Source organism: Aotus nancymaae, unplaced genomic scaffold, assembly GCF_030222135.1.
Source record: "Aotus nancymaae isolate 86718 unplaced genomic scaffold, 86718_ANA_hifiasm-v0.15.2.pri h1tg000019l, whole genome shotgun sequence".
NCBI classification, from domain to species: Eukaryota; Metazoa; Chordata; class Mammalia; order Primates; family Aotidae; genus Aotus; species Aotus nancymaae.
This window is the reverse complement of record NW_026988431.1, coordinates 21,643,443-21,660,246: the sequence shown is the minus strand read 5'-3', so window position 1 is coordinate 21,660,246 and position 16,804 is coordinate 21,643,443. Positions and strand designations below refer to the sequence as shown.

The 16,804-nt window shown below is 35.2% G+C and overlaps 1 protein-coding gene across 1 annotated transcript in view; it reads left to right on the top strand.

Moving 5' to 3' along the window:
• KCNH8 (potassium voltage-gated channel subfamily H member 8) overlaps positions 1-16,804 on the top strand; it is a 341,633-nt gene that overhangs the window by 142,331 nt on the left and 182,498 nt on the right. The window contains exon 3 of the mRNA XM_012466726.2: positions 4,791-4,922. Within this exon, the coding sequence (XP_012322149.1) occupies positions 4,791-4,922 (132 nt within the window). The remainder of the gene's footprint in view (positions 1-4,790; positions 4,923-16,804) is intronic.

The following is a 16,804-nucleotide window of genomic DNA, read 5'->3' as shown; positions in this document are numbered from 1 at the left end:
ATTCTGCTTGATATTAGAAACAAGAAAACATAAAATGATTCTATGTCTCACTTTGACCTATTGTGTTATATTGAGCAATGCAACTATTTCCCATCATGACAGCACAGTTATTAAAGAGAATGGGACTACTCGCAACTCAATTTTCCTTATACCTGCATCTCCTTGTATTCAGTTATTAAACCATGAAGTCACACTAGAAACATTATTATTAGTTAGCTATTATTAGTTTTTGTCTATTGACAAGTATCTTTTAATGGTGCCTGGAAAGCATATGAGTTCTCTTACAGTTATAAATATTAGCAAAAATTAGTATAGCCACTATGAAGAATAGTATGGAATGGTCCTCAAAAACCCACAAATAAAGCTTCCATATAATCCAGCAATTCCATTACGAGGTATATATCCAAAAGAAAGGAAATAAATAGATGAAAGGGATATCTGTACTCCCATATTTATTGCAGCACTATTTACAATATCCAAGTTATAAAATCAACCTAAGTGTTCATCAAGGGATGGATAGACAAAGAAAGTGTGGTGTATATATACCCAATGGAATATTATTTGGCCATAAAAAAGAATGAAATTCTGTCATTTGCAGAAACATTGATGGAACTGGAGGACCTTATGTTAAGTGACATAAGCCAAGCACAGAAAGATAAATATTGCATGTTCTCATTCATATTTGAGAACTAAAAAAGTAGATCTTATGAAGATAGAGACTAGATTGTTGGTTACCCTAGACTAGGAAGGGGAGACAAGGGGATGAAGGGAAAAATATCTATAAAGATATTTATTACCACTGAACTGTACATTTAAAAATGGTAAAAATGGGCTGCACATGGTAGCTTATGCCTGTAATTCAAGCGCTTGAGAGTCCAAGGTGGGAGGATCCCTTGAGGCCCGGAATTTGAGACCAGCCTGGGAAACATAGTGAGACCCCCATCTCTACAAAAAAATTAAAAACTAGCCAGGCATGGTGGTGCACGTCTGTAGTCCTAGCTAGTTGGGAGGCTGAGGTGGCAGGATTCCTTGATTCTAAAGTAGGCTATGATCATGCCATTGCACTCCCACCTGTGTGGCAGAGTAAGACTTTCTCTTAAACACCAAAGAGGCACAGGTGGTAAACCATATATATGAGTTTTACCTCAATAAAAAGAAATAAACAAACAAGAATATTAGTAAGTCAAATCATCCTGCGTTCTTGTTTCCCAATCAATAAAAAGAAAGTACCAAAATGGAGACAAGGGATATTCCACCAGATTTAAGCTTTTGTGTAACTGTTTATTCAATTCCAAAAGTAGATTTTCCCATATAAGATAAAAACCTTGTTTTCTCTCCACAATTGTATTTATCCATAGAAATTAAAGGTGTCATTAATCTAAATCCTGTTAGAGCCTCATCTGTGTTGGCACTCTCCAACCCACATGATAATTACGGCTGCTATATAAAGAAGGAGTTAAACTTTTCATGAAATGTCTGCCCTCTAACTCTGCTCTTAAAATCATTCACATCTCTGAATTTGAGGCTGAGGGACTTGCAGCTTCCCGTTTTAGCCCTAAGAGAGATTTGTTGCACTGGGCCTGAATTGCTCTTGACTGAAAGAGTCGATCATCGTTGAGTCCACAGGTAAGTGAGGAAGAGCCTGATCCTGGAGAATAACTTGAATTATTGCATTCATAAGAGGTTGAAGGTGTCATTAGAGATCCAGGATGGGGGACTTGCTGGAAAGATTTAGGAAAGAAGAGAAGCAAAGGATAAGTGAGCATGCTAAGTGTAAAGGGTCTTGCATTGAACATGATTTGTAGCTTTTGGCATCTATTGTCTTTCTAGAAGAAAACACAATCGGTATATGCTTTGCTCTCTTCTAAAGTTAAGAAAGAAAAGCATAAATATACCTGAAGCTATATTGTAAGGTTGTTGCTGTGGATATATCTGGAGGGGCAGTTGAAAGGAAAAAAGAAAGGAGGGAGGGAAGGAGGGAGGGAGGCAGAAAGCTAGGCAGGCAGGCAGTCAGGAAGGAAGGAAGGAGGGGTGGGGGGAGGGGAAGGGAAGGGAAGGAGGGAGGGAAGGAAACAGTTTTTATGCCCTTTACACCGTTTCCCTAATAAACTTTTTTTGTCATATAGGCACTGGGAAGGTAGACCTCAGCCTGATTCATGTAAAATCATTCCAAAGCTTGAATTTAGAAAGATCTGTATTAATGAAGTTTTATTGAATTTGTAAAATGTCAGTGATCACATCACTAACTTAAAAGACAAATCTCAAAGTAAACTTTCAGTTCTTCCAGAATGTAATGTGAAATGATGGCTGTGCCTCAAGGGCTGATCAGTGAATATTGCCATATCAACAGCTATTTCCTTGGCTTTCACCTCACGTTGTGCTTTTGCCTCTCCAAAATACGTTGGTGCACCTGTGGAAAGGCTCTTTGGAGACAATAGTGATACTTGTCTGAGTACATAAATAAAAGATTTTCAGGAAAATTAATAGATTTGGTTATGATTTGGTGACGTTCTTGCAAGGTAATTGACAGAGAGATGCTTTGAAATGTGAACCAAAATGTCAGATTCATACCATTCTTTGTGTTCCCACTATTACTTTCTCTGAAGTCTGATTATGAGTTTAGCCTGGTGATTCTTTTTGTTTCTATCATAGCTACAGCAAAGGCTCCCAATTCAAAATGGTGACCACAGATAAAATTTGAATTAAGAGCCATTCTGCAGTGATGAGGATAGCAGTGTTTTGGTTAGGGGTATAGCTCATTTATGAGGCTTCTCCATGAATCTCAAACATTTGAGTTGATATATTGTCCTAACATTTTGGGGGGTCACTGTATTCACTACTGGAGTGAAGGATGTGAGAATGTTACAATGAAGGAAACCAAGTTCCAGGTGGGTTAATTGACTTCCCTATTGTCTCATGGCTAGTTAATGTTAGAACGATGGTTAGACCCAGGGTCTTCTAGAGCCTGGTGATGAGCTATTGAAATGAGATTGCCATGGAATAGATATTGGGGCAGATTAATGAAAGGGGATATCATAGGGCTAAGAAAAGAAGGAAAGAAAAAGAAAGAGGAAAGAAAGAAAGAAGGGAAGGAAGGAAGGAAGGAAGGAAAGGAAGGAAGGAAGGAAGGAAAGGACGACTCAAACTATTGGGAGAAAACAGGAACAAGCGAATAAGCATATTTTGTTATATTCCATGCAAAGTGTATATTTATGTTATATACAGAACTTATGAGAGCAGCATGTCATACACACATTTATTGCCTATGAATCCAACCATTATTTTAAACAAATACAGCAGCAGCTACGATAAAAATATGACTTTTATATCAGATGGCTCCTATGGCTTCACTATCTATTCAACTGAAGAAAAAAATGATAGATCTCAAGGTTGGATGAATACATCAGCTGTGTTGGAAATTATGAAGTCTAATACAGCATATGCAAAACAAGTCAAAATATCAAGGATATTTCTGACTGTCTTATACTTTTGTCTTATACCCTGACTTTGAAATCAACACCCAAATAAGATGAAAATTTACAGTATTGAAGTCTTTTTTCCCTCATCAAAAGAAAATAAGGGAAAATTGTGTGTGAATAGATTAATAGTTTAGTTTTAAAGCAACAACAACTTCATCATTTTCAAATATTCCTGTCCAGAATGCCTTTCAGTAGGAAATATAGTGCACGATTTTTTTACATAATCCTAAAATACATATTTTAAAATATATTTAAAAGTTGAAAAATAAGCTTTAGGCAAGACCATTTGGCTACTATATTTTGAACTTGAATCTTAATGATATTTCTTGTGGTTTTTTGCTCAAAATTGAATTGAATTTGATTATTTCTTCTTCAAATATTTTTTGAAATGTGACATGCATACTGAAAAATACACATAAGCATGTAAGAACTGAGCAGTCCTATGTAAACAGCATAAAAATCATGTAACAAAACTTGACTAGCATCCTACCACTCCCAGATCTGAGTGCCTTTCTAATCACAATTTTCCAAAAGTAACAATTAACCTGACTTTTAACATCATAGATTAGTTCTGCCTGTTTCTGTACTTAATACAAACAAATTCTTATTGCATTCTACTCATTTGTGTTTGTGAACTCATTTGTTGCTCAACATTATATTAGTGATAGTCATCTATTTAGTTTCGAATGATTTTAAGTCACTCATTCACATTGATGTATAATGTTGTATTGTGAGAATAAATTTTAATACTACCTACGTTTAAAATAGATGTATTAATTTGCAACCAGACAGCAATGTACGAAGTTCAAGTGGCTATGCGTGCTCCCCCAAACGTGATATTTTTGATCTTTTTTATTTTAGCATTCTGTTGGGCAAGCTTTGATTTTTTAAATTGATGAAATAAACCTCTGGCAAACTCATACCAAACAAAGGTTTTTATTGAAGAACCAGTGTGTGCTGGGGGTGGGAAGGGGCAATCTCTCATGAAATGGAATGTTTCAACATCAACAAGTTCAAAGAAGAAATGCAGTTTGAATGATGTAAGCAGAAATGTCTCAGCACAGACAAGTGTTTTTGTTTAAAATTTTTTTTTTTTTTTTTTTTTTTTTTTTCCAGAAAAAGCATTTCCCTTGGAATGAAGAGAGATGCATATAGGATAGAAATTTATGGAATCTGAAAACTGACATTTTTAAGATGGAGGGAGTTGTGGGATTGAAGAAAACACTAAAGGCTTTGTTTTTATTAATGATTGAGATTTCCATAGAAAAAACAGAAGGCAATGGTTGATTTGTATTTTTATCACTGTTGCAGGATCTCCTTTTTGGTGCCTACTGGATATTGTTCCCATAAAGAATGAAAAAGGAGATGTAGTTCTTTTTCTGGCCTCATTCAAAGATATAACAGATACAAAAGTGAAGATTACTCCAGAAGATAAAAAAGAAGGTTGGTACCGTTTTCAGAAAACATTGACAGATGGAGTAACATTTTGAAACTGTTTACTTAAAAACTCTCAGAGAAAAAAATGCATTTTTAATGACAGCAACTGATAAATATTCAAAACTGTTAGCAGTCAGTATTTGGTACATATTTCAAAATCACAGAGACTCACATGCATTCACATTCTATCGTCTTTATAATAAAGACTTGCTTGACAGGAACTAGAAGTTCATATTCCTATGCTAATAGGATGAGGATGAGAAAACAGTATTTCACAATATAAGGATTAACACTACTTCGTTGTATCAGGCAAAAATTAATGGATGGGATAAGTGATGTTAAGAGGATGTGATCAAAATTACATCTCTGTTTCCTCTAGATTGCTGTAGCTCAAAACTTAGATGTGCAAAATTTAGTTTTGTACAAAATTAAGAACCCTAGCTTAGTGGTTGTTAGAATAGACTGTTGCAAACAAATGTGAATCCTGTACCTTATCATATGTAACAATATAATACTTTAAGACATAAACAAGCTTTTCAGTTATCTTTAAAGGAGTCTAAGAATTTGTGTGGTTTACCTTGTATCTTCTGTTTATAATATATTAAGAAATTCCTTGCATTTTATATAAGCTAACAAAAGTTAACACTGAAAAAATGCTGATATTATTTCTTTTAAGCAGAAGTAGGATTCTAGTCAGCAGAGAAAAAGCAATTATCCTGTGTGGATTTCTTAAGTAGTAAGTTCTTTTGTAGAACCAGCTACTTGACATTTCAACAGCTATGTCTTTTTAGGAGTAGACTCTTTTATTTCAGCTCTTTTTTTAAAATGGGTATGATTGTTTTCAATACATTATGCCTCTTGAAATGACAACCCAAATGAACAGCTATTATAGTTTGGTACTCTCATTTCTAGCATTTGAAATCCTTGCAAATGCATGTCTGTTTTGCTCTATATTGGCATGACTAAATTCTGTGATTTATTTTACATATGCAAGGGAGAGCCACCTAAAAATTAAAGTTACTTGAATTTTAGAGCAAATGTAATACCTGTCCAATGTAAGTTCCATGAAGATAAGTATGGAACTTGGTGTGTACGGTTTTTACTTTTAATATTTTCTTTGTAATACAGAAATAAAAAGGGTAAGGATTTTTTGAATAAAATTATTCAATATATAAATACATAGTCATATTACGTACATTCACAAATATGTGTGGAGAAGTAGAAATATAACACAGTCCTTAGAAAGAAGTACATGACTTTTTTTTTTTGCTTGAAAGGAGGCAGTTTGATTAATCTTTAACTGACTGGTTTTGAATATGAGGACCATGCCTAATGGTTTTATACAAATTCTTTAATCATCTTTGTCTTATATTCATTATGTGTCTTGATAGGGGAGAAATCCCCATCTTGGTGGACTGCAATGAATAAAAGCAGTGAAGAAGACCTTTTCATTTGGAGTTTGAGAGAGCTCAATAAAAATACTCATCTTTACCACCCATGCTCTGAATCAGCTGAAAAAGAAAAATGAGTAGATTGGAGACCAAAATATCACCTTTATTTCTGATGAAACTTATAAAGGAGAACAGGAAATATCTCTACTTGCAAGTAGGTTTCGTTCTAGTGAGCTCTAGTTTTAGGCAAAGTTGTCCCTCAGTCACAAAGCTAGACTGAGGCCAAAGCAGAGCCTCTCACTGTGTAACTTAATGTCTGGAAGACCAGAGCAGAACAGTTGCTCCCTAAGGAGAGGGAAGACAAAGGATACATCCTATACATATCCATATCACCTTCCAAGCTTAATCAAATTATGTTTTTCTTCTATCCCTGGAAATAACTAAGTTAAGGAGCACAGAGAGGCTAGCATGTCACACTAGTAGAGCTGCTTGCACTTGAAAGATTACAACTGTCATTTGGAAGTGAAGGACATACATTTGAACACTGTGCAACCAATAAAAAACTAAGCCAAAGTTCTGTCTTAAAAATGAGTTTTACATTTGTACTTAAGTAGATCTATTAAATTGTACTCAATAATATTCTCGTTTTGTTTAGGGAATATGTACAATGTAAAGACTATCTCTTACAAGATTTAAATAATATCGACAAGACACTTTCAACATTAATTATATTATGCACAATGTGATTTAATTTTTTTGAAATATTTGCTAGCAAGTCCCTAGATATTATCTCAACATTATCTCATATGAAATTATTGCTTCTAATATATATTGAATGCTCAAGAATAGTTTTTTCTATTGCTACCTTATTATAAATGTCCCATAAAAGTATATAGCATTTTTAGAAAGACAGAGTAACTATTGTAAGTCACCATGCTTATAAAATGATAATTTAAAAATGGCCAACAATTTGGGAGGCCAAGATAGGAGGACTGCTTGATAACAGAAGTTTGATACCAGCTTGAGCAACATAGGGAGACCATATCTTTACCAAAAATAAATAACAATAAAATAAAAAATTATCCAGGTCATGGCGGTCCACACTTGTGATCCCAGCTATTCGGGAGGCTGAGGTAAGAGAATCACTTGAACCCAGGAGGTGAATGCTGCAGTGAATGGTGATCACACTTCTGCATTCTAGCCTGGGTGACAGAGTGAGACCCTGTCTCAATAAAAGAAAAAGAAATAGAAAAAAAAAATATATATATATATATATTTGTACCTGCACTTAATGGAGAAAAACACCTTAAAATTCACTAATTGATAGTATGTCTTGCAGTTAAAACTCATCAATTGATGGCATGTCTTGTAGGAAAGGCACACCCTAACATATGATATTTTTAAAACTTCCTAACGAGTGTTTGATTATTAAACTGTCACCACATAACTGCAGCAGTATTGTGTCATAACATTAAAAAACTAAATGAGTACATGACCTGACCCAGTATTGCATCTTCTGCAAATGCATCACTGAAGTTCATCTAAGTTGTATAAATAAGCTTCATGTTAATTAAACTAATACTGAGGTTCATATGGTGGACTTCATTTAAGAGATATAGATGGCATGGACTTCTATTAAAATAGTTTAATCATTTATCTATGTTTTGGGGGAGTTTATTTTAAATAAGGAATAACATGTTTTATAGAAGAGGCTAACAAGGTATGGATACAACATAGGCCTTTTATTAATGAACAGCATTCTTGGAAGATTAGCACAAAATTCAAACTACTACTTGTATGTACAGTAGCTTTCAGCTAGTGGATCTGAGGGGGTTTGTGTGTGTGTGTGTGTGTGTGTGTGTGTGTGTGAGAGAGAGAGAGAGAGAAACTTCGGCAGAAATCTGATGGTTTTTATCACTTTTAAAACTACCTTTCTTTTTGGCACATATTTTACTTCTATTCCAAAAATAATGTGTATGTCACTAACTTCTATGTCCATGTCAAGTGTTACTTATGGAGTGAATTTAATATGAGGCCTTATTTATATCTTCCTTGATCAGTTAAGAAATATTTTGATATAAAATTTGGATTTATATATCAATCAGCTTGGCAATTGAGGTTCTTTTGTTGCTGATCAGATATCTTGGCTGTGATTAAATATGTCCTTTTTATTAAAAAATTAAGAAAGAAAAAGAATGTCTACTTAATACAAGAAGCCAGGGTAGGCAAAGTGTTTTTGGACACCAGGTCCTCAATGGTGGGGAAGGATTAGGAAAAACATTAACAGGGATGAGAACGGAGGGTCTTTGAATGGAGTGATTCAGAGGGAATTGTTTCCTTTGAGAGAAGAAAAATAGTCTCAGAAGGAAGCTTAAATTTTTTTAGTTAATTAAAATTAAATTAATTTAATTTAATTAGTTTTTAAAATTATATTTAAAATTTAATATAAGTTTAAACGTGGATTAACAATGTAAGAAATAATTCAAAAAAATATTTATTGAGAACCCACTCTGAGCCCAGTATTGCATTAGCATTTGGGGATGTCAAAATGAAGACAATATGCTTGAAAACATCTTAGGTCTCAGCTTAAATCCTTTCCACTGAATGTTGGCTGTTAGGCCTTTTAAGCTGCTTAGTGTCTCAGAAACTAAGTTTCCTCATCTATAAAATGAGGTACCCATATATATCTTCTGCATTTGTTATAGGTTTATAAGAGATAATATATGCAATTCATATAGCACAGGGAATGCAGAATACGCTCAATAAAAGATATGGTCATGGTTGTTACATTCTATAGGATTTATAAAAACACCTATCTCTTGTTGAGTCTCTGCCTCATGCTAAGTGCTTCACATAGATTACTTCATTTACTTCTCATAATTCTGTGAAATAAGCATTATTTCTGTTCTCACTTATTGATGAATTAAAATAACTTGATAAAGTTGACATAGTTAAAAAAAAAATGGTAACCTAGGATTTACACTAATGCAGCCAAACCTCAGAGCCTACATGATGCTTTTTCTCCCTCACTTGCCCTTCACAAAGTGCTCATAATCTTCTGGTGAACACAGATCCAGTATTTGCAATACAGTATGTTCAGTGATAGTAGAATGACAGAAATAATAAATTCTTTTGAGACAACGAAACAAGATAGGATGAGTCAGTGAGAGGCAGAGCAGAGTCAGGAGAACTTCACAGGAGAAATAATATTGAAGCAAATCTTGAAAGATGATTTATGTGTGGAGTAAGACTGAAAGGAAAGAATGTTAATTTTAGGTGATGAAACAGCAAGTAGTTGACTTTGTTCATAAGAAAAGTCATGAAGTTGAAGTTCAACCCTAGGGAGTTTAGGTGGCATGCAGATATATTTCAGAGTTAGAACAGGTTGTCCTTGACATAAGAAATGAAGGAAAAGGAGACTTTTGGAATCCTGTTTCTGGTTTAAGGGCTGTTATGAACTGATTTGCGTCACTCCCAAATGTATATGTTGAAGGCTTTACCCCCAGTATCTCAGAATGTAACTATATTTAGAGATGAGACTTTTGAATAAGTTAAAATGAAGCTGTCAGGGTTGCCCCTAATCCAGTCTGACTAGCATCCTTATAAGATATTAGAACAAACAAAAAGACACCAGGGGTGTGAAAGCACAGAGGGACTGCTGACCATGGGAATAGAACAGCTGTGTGCAAGCCAAGGCGAGTCCTCAGGAAACCAACCTGCTAAACCAACCTTAATCCTGAATTTCTAGCTGCCAAAACTGTAAAAAAAAATAAATTTCTGTTGTTTAAACCACGCATTCTGAGGTATAGTCTCTCCTTGTGTCATTGGGGGATTTGTTCCACTACATCCTGAGGTTACCATAATCCATTGATGCTTAAGTTCCTCTTACAAAATGGTGTAGTATTTTGCACATCCTCCTTTATACTTTAAAAAAATGCCAGATATAGATGATGGGGAGGAAGGCAGCAAACCACATTGCCATGTATGTACCTATGCAACAATCTTGCATGTTCTTCACATGTACCCCAAAACCTAAAACGCAATAACATATATATTTAAAAGAAATCTCTAGAGTACTTATAATGCCTAATGCAATGTAAATGCTGTGAAAATGGTTTTTATGTTGTATTATTTAGGGAATAATGACAAGAAAAAAGCCTATATATGTTTAGTACAAATGAAGCCATCCATTATTTTTCTGAATGTTTTTGATCCATACTTGGTTGAATCTGCAGATGTGGAACCTACAGATAACAGAGAGCTGATTGCATTTTGTTATAGCAGCCCTAGCAAACATAATTAATGACTTTAATCTAGATGGCAAATGCAGAAGAGAAATAAGTTTCTGAGGAACATTAATGAATTCAGTATTGGGTCTATTGTTTGAGGTTTCTATGCATGTTGTATAGGCAAATAGACATGTGGGTCAGGTGATTAAGAGAGAGTTATGGACTGAAGGTATAGATTTGATAGCCATCAATATATTGAAGGTAATGCAAAAAAAATGGTCATAGATGAGATTATTTAGGAATTCTAAAGAGAACTTCAAGAGGACGGAGGAAAGAAGTAGGTCAAGGGTAGGACCCTGGATCATACTAACATTTGAGGAACCAGGAGGAAAGTATCAGTAAAGGAGATAGATTAATAATGGTAGGCATTAGAGGGAAACAGAGCCAGAAGTCATAGAGATATTAAGTAAGATGAGGAAAGAGATGTGCCCATGGGGTTTTACAATTGAAAGATTACAGGATTGCTGCTAAAAGTAGTTCCAAGAGACAGCTGGAAGAGAAAGCCAATAAGAATTCTACTAACTTTCCAACACTTTGGGTCATCACATTATTAAAATTAAGGAAACACAACTGTAGCACCTTCTTATATGCTCTTAGCTCGTGTAAGTAGATTTTTAAGTTCAAATTACTTAAGAATTGGCTTATTAAGTTCCCCACAGACCACTTTCTAACTACCATTTCACCTTCAAACTTTTTTGAAACTTGGGGACAAGTTAAGCTGGTCTGTTCATTTTCAGCTCATACTCTTCTTTCTCCTTACCCAGGTCCTCAAATTTTCCTTCACTTGGAATCTATCTTTGTCACCTTATTCATCATGAAAATCCCACTTGTTTTCTGTATAGTTAGATTTTCCCGATCTACGTTAGCTTATAGTAAGGGTCCTTCCCTTAAAACGCTCTGTTCCTTGCTGCTGGAGTCATCCTTCTAAATATTCTTGTAATGGTGTATCCAACTTCTTTATCTTGTCATTCCCAAATCATTATGGGCCTTGAAGATGGCATATGGTTTCATTCTCTACATTTCCTACATTGCCTCAAACATAATAGAAACTGAGTAAATTACTTGCTTATTAATTAACTGTATTCATGGACTCTTACCTGTGTGACAGTGGTTAAAATGTCTTTTAAAAGTTTCTTTCCTTGGCACTCAGTTGCATTTGTGTCAATTTTCCAAACATTTTTCACAGCAGTTCATTCAATTTGTTAATTTTGTTTTCCATTCAAACCAGTTGAGTATAATACTACATGCCTTGTTTTTCCAGGCACGGAGCCCAATGAAATTATTTTTATTTCTTGTCGAGTGTCACAGATTTGCTTTGGAATGATGGTTGATGCTGGCTTATTCATTATGTGGTAACAACATCAGTTATCATAGAATGAGGGGATTTCAATTACAATTTCTAAAAAGCAAGCACTTCAAATTTGTCTTGAGAATTTAGGGGTTGATGGGTGAAGCTTTTCATGTTATCTTTAGTGGTAATACAAATCAAGATTCCAATGCAGTGGTATTTCTTGGTAGTCTAACTGGCAAGCCACAGCAGGTTGGCATTGTTAATTACAGTGACAAAAGTTTTGTGTTGCATATACCATTGCCTATTACTAAATGACTTCAGAAAAAATAAAATAATAAAAAGCTATTCTAAACAATTAGATATCCATTGTGGTAGCTACAAGAACCTGCAAACCTAACACAAGATTAAAAAGTAAAGGCTTATTTTCCTCATATTTCAAAGAGCATGGAACTGAGCAGTCTGTGGTAGGAACAGTGACTCTGCAATACTGCTGGGCACTCAGGCTTTTTTGGCCTTTCTGCTGTGCTGTCCTTTATGTGCTGTTTTTCTTCATCCTGCTTGTCACCTGATGGTTGCAAGATGCATGCTGCGCCTTTAGAACTCATTTTTGTGGTGCAGACAATAAGAAGAGTGAGGGACAAAAGGCAAGGGCCTCTTTCTATGAGGATTCACCTTTGTTTGTAGGAAGGAATGTCTTTCCCCTTGCCTCTCTCTCCTGCCAAGGATTTCTGTCAACATGGCATTTACCATAATTTTGTCACATGGCCATGGCCATTTCTAGCTGCAAGGAATGCCAATAAATCAAGGTTTGGGTGTTTTTTTTTTAAGCCTTTGTGTCTCTAAAATAGAAATAGCCAAAAGAGAAAGAGTCTTGGAATGAGATTGGGTCAGGCAATCTAGAGTATCTATCCAGGTATCTACTGATTATTTTCTATATGCTACACATATTATCCAAGGGTCATACAATGTAGAAGAATGAGACTTAGAGTGATAAGCAAACTCCCCAATGCTTAGGTGCTGTGAAGAGGTGGAGACGGAGTGAAGACCAGGACTGTCTGGTCTCATAGCTTATATATTTCCATTATAGCACAGGGAGGGGGCCCCCAATAAAACAAATGAGAGGAAACTGGAAATGAAGTGGAAAGAAAGCGGGGCTTATCTCAGTTCCTTCCCCAAACCTCTACAAGCAATTGTTATTGAAACCGAGCTCCTGTCTCAATTAATTTTACTCATTTCTTATTTAAAATCCTTACTACTCAAAGTGTGGTCAGAGGGCCTGACACATTAGCATCACCTGGGAGCTCACTGGAAATGCAGAATCTCAGGCCCTACTTCAGACCTTTAGATCTGCGTTTCAAGGAGATACCCAGGTGACTCACGTGCATATCCAAGAAGCCCTGTGACTTACATATTTCTTAGAAAGGCTTCCCCAACCATCCAGACTAAACTAATTCACCTTCAGCCACTCCATTACATCACCCTGTTCATTGTTTTATAGCATGTATGCCTATCTGAAACAACATTACTCAAAAGTTGGTTTTTATTGTAATTGTTTTCTGTTCCACTAGAATTTAGGCTTCATCAAGGAACAGACCTTGCTTTCACTGAAGATCTTATCTCTAACTCTTACAGATAGAAAGTCTGATACAAAATAAGTGCTCAATAAATATTTGATAGATGGATGATGAGTATGTGAATGCATAAATGATGTCTAATTTAGAATACTTGACTCTTCAGAGATAGATAACAATATAGCATTCTTGCTGCTTCAAAATAACCAGATGATAATTATAAAAGCTGCATGTCTCAGGTGCACATTCTAATCACTGTATTGTTTGGCTTTGTTCTGCGTGATTTAATTCAAAGGCAACTTTTCATGTATTTACCTTAGTCTTAACCTCTCTACATTTATTCTTACTGCTGGTATTGCTAGTATTCTATTTAAGCCCTTTGAGTTTAAATAAAATCTCTGTTGTTGGTTAATTTTTTGTTCTTAGTGACTCTTCTGTTGTTAAGTTTCCAAGAATCTCAATTTGGTCAAAATTTTGAAGACAGTTGAAGTTATTTATAAAAAATAAAAATTGTCCCCAAAAGGCCAGACATTAAGCGACTGATCAGATGTTAATTAAATCTAAGATGATTGTTATGTACTTTGAAATTTTAATTTTCAATGTGGAACATTGCAATAATGTTCCTTTCACTTGCTGAAGTAGTCTGCTTGATTTTTTTTTGTTTGCATAATGGAAAAAGCACATGCAAAATTTCTAATCAAGAGAAGCTGCCTGATAAGATACTTATTATAAAAATTGATACCTTATCCCAGGAAATAGATTTCTGCCTCTGGGACATCTATACCAACTCTTTATCAGATATATGATGACACTGAAACTGGAGCCCATATAGATGCTTAAAGTGATTTAAAAATTTTAAGCACATCTATATTTTATTGTATTACCTGTATTTAAAAATTATCTTTGGAGTTTCTATACATATTTGCTAATGTCTTTTTCTCCCAAAACCTTTTAAAGACAAATAATGCAAACTAGGGTTCATAAACAAAGTTGTCTTTAAAGACCAGGGGATGATTATTGAGAAAGATGTTGCCACAGGCTGTGGTAAGGACTAGGCATAATTGTCATGGCATGCTTTACCAAGTCATTCCATTTGAAAGAAAAATGTTAAATATCTGCAGCCAGTCAAAATACTCTCATGGATTGCATTTGTTCTGATGATGAGTAGCTTGTGATCCTTGAACAAAAGCTTTCTGAAGCTGTTATCTTGTTAGCTTTATTTTTTATAAAAGATGTTTCTAGTTGTGTTACTTTAAGATTAAAAGATGGTTTTCGCCCTTTTTGGAATTTAATATTAAGAAACTTTTTGTAATTGAATGATTTAATTCATTAAAACATCAAGCAAATATGGTATTAAGAAGATTAGGGCCAGGTGCAGTGGCTCACACCTGTAATCTCAATTTGGGTGGCTGAGGCGGGAGGATTGTTTGAGCCTAGGACTAGCCTGCGCAACACGGGGAGATACTGTTTCTACAACAAAAAAAAAAAGGAGAAAAAAAAATTAGCCTGATGTGCTGGTGCACACCTCTGGTACCAGCTACTCAGGGGGCTGACGTGGGATAATTGCTTGAATTCAGGAGGTGGAGGCTGCAATGAGCTGTCATCATGCTACTGTACTCCAGCCTGGGTAACATAGAGAGACCTTGTCTCAATTAAATAAATAAGTTCAGGCTGAGAGCTAAAACAACCAGAGCCATATAACTTGACCCCCTGTATGGATATACATTCTTGATGATGTTCATTATATCCAGCAATATTGTCCTAGACATTGGTATTAAGAAATATTCCCAATTTTGGGATTACAGCTGTCATGCTATTGTCATGAATGATAACAGTGTCACTGAGGACAGGCTGGACACCTACAGAAAGGTCTATAGGTAACATTTCTTTGGACTTCCGGCATTTTCTGTGGAATGCTGCGGAGTGGCAGAAGATACTGTGGGTTTGTGCTTCAGTGGGTGGTGTGGCTAGTGTAGAGTTTTCCCTTTTTTAATATGGGGTTATTGAAGTAGTGGTTTTCCAGTGGGAAAGAAACAGACTATTTGGTACCAAGAGCATAGGTGCCAATTATTTGGAGAAGTGGTTGGGAAACACTAGGTGCCCTGAATGGGAAAGATAGGGTCCTCAGTTTGGGGGGATTTTGCGTTTAGTTTCAAAACTCCTTGCTTCAGTAAAAATAAGCTTTGCATCCTAGCTAGCTTGTTTTCAGACAGTAGGAAAAAATGTCCAGGAGTCACCCTCTATCAATCCTGCTTATCTCCCCAGTGGGCCTCCCCAAAATTCCATGATGCTTTACATATATATATATATTTATTTATTTATTTATTTGACACTTTGTGTGGGGTAACAATTTGACTTATGGATAATATAGATGGTTCAAAGGTAAATGTCTACTGAAATGTTCACATAGTTGCTTCAATCTTTTAATATTACATGGCAATTCAATTTTATTTGATCTACTTCAAAAATGCATCTTTGATTTCATGAGAAAAATACATGCAAACATGATTAGGAGACTGATCCACAATTTGGAGAATGAAAATTTTGCCCAAGTATTCATATCTCAAAGCATACATTCATATTAAGAATGCTTATGTACTATGGGAGGTGAGCTGAGCAAATGTTAACTAGAAAGCTGCTAAAATGACTGATTGCATTGATGAAAAACTTAGGAACTTACAAATGGTGCTTATGAGCACATTGGTTTGTGCTCTAGTTTTTTCATGTGTTCCTTTTCTCTTCCAGACTATGAGCTCTGTGAAAACAGATGTCATGTCTGATTCACTTTTGATCCCAGTAATTTAGGCTAAGGTGTGAGGAGTTAATTGAGTGGCATTAAAAGATTCAGAGTCTTGTGATTATTTGTAATATATCTGGAATGATTTTTTTTAAACCTGAAGAAAAGAACATTGAAATGGCAATCCAAGCAATAATCTGAGATTCAGAGGTATGTGGGAATTTTTAAAGGTGTGAGATATCATAAGTAATAGGGGAAAAGAAAGTAACAAAAGGAGCAGAAATAGTAGAAGTATTGAAAACAGTGTGGAGATTCTTTAAAGAACTTAAGGTAGAACTACGGTTTGATCCAGCAATCCCACTACTGGGCGTCTACCCAAAAAAAAAGAAGTCATACAAAAAAGATATTTGCACAGCATGTTTATAGCACATGATTCGCAGTTGCAAAAATATGAAACCAGCCCAAATGCCCATCAATCAATGAGTGGATAAATACATTGTGATATATATATTCACAATGTGTGTATATAGACATATGTGTGTACATATATATATATATATACACACATACATACATACACACATACACACACACACACCATGGAATACT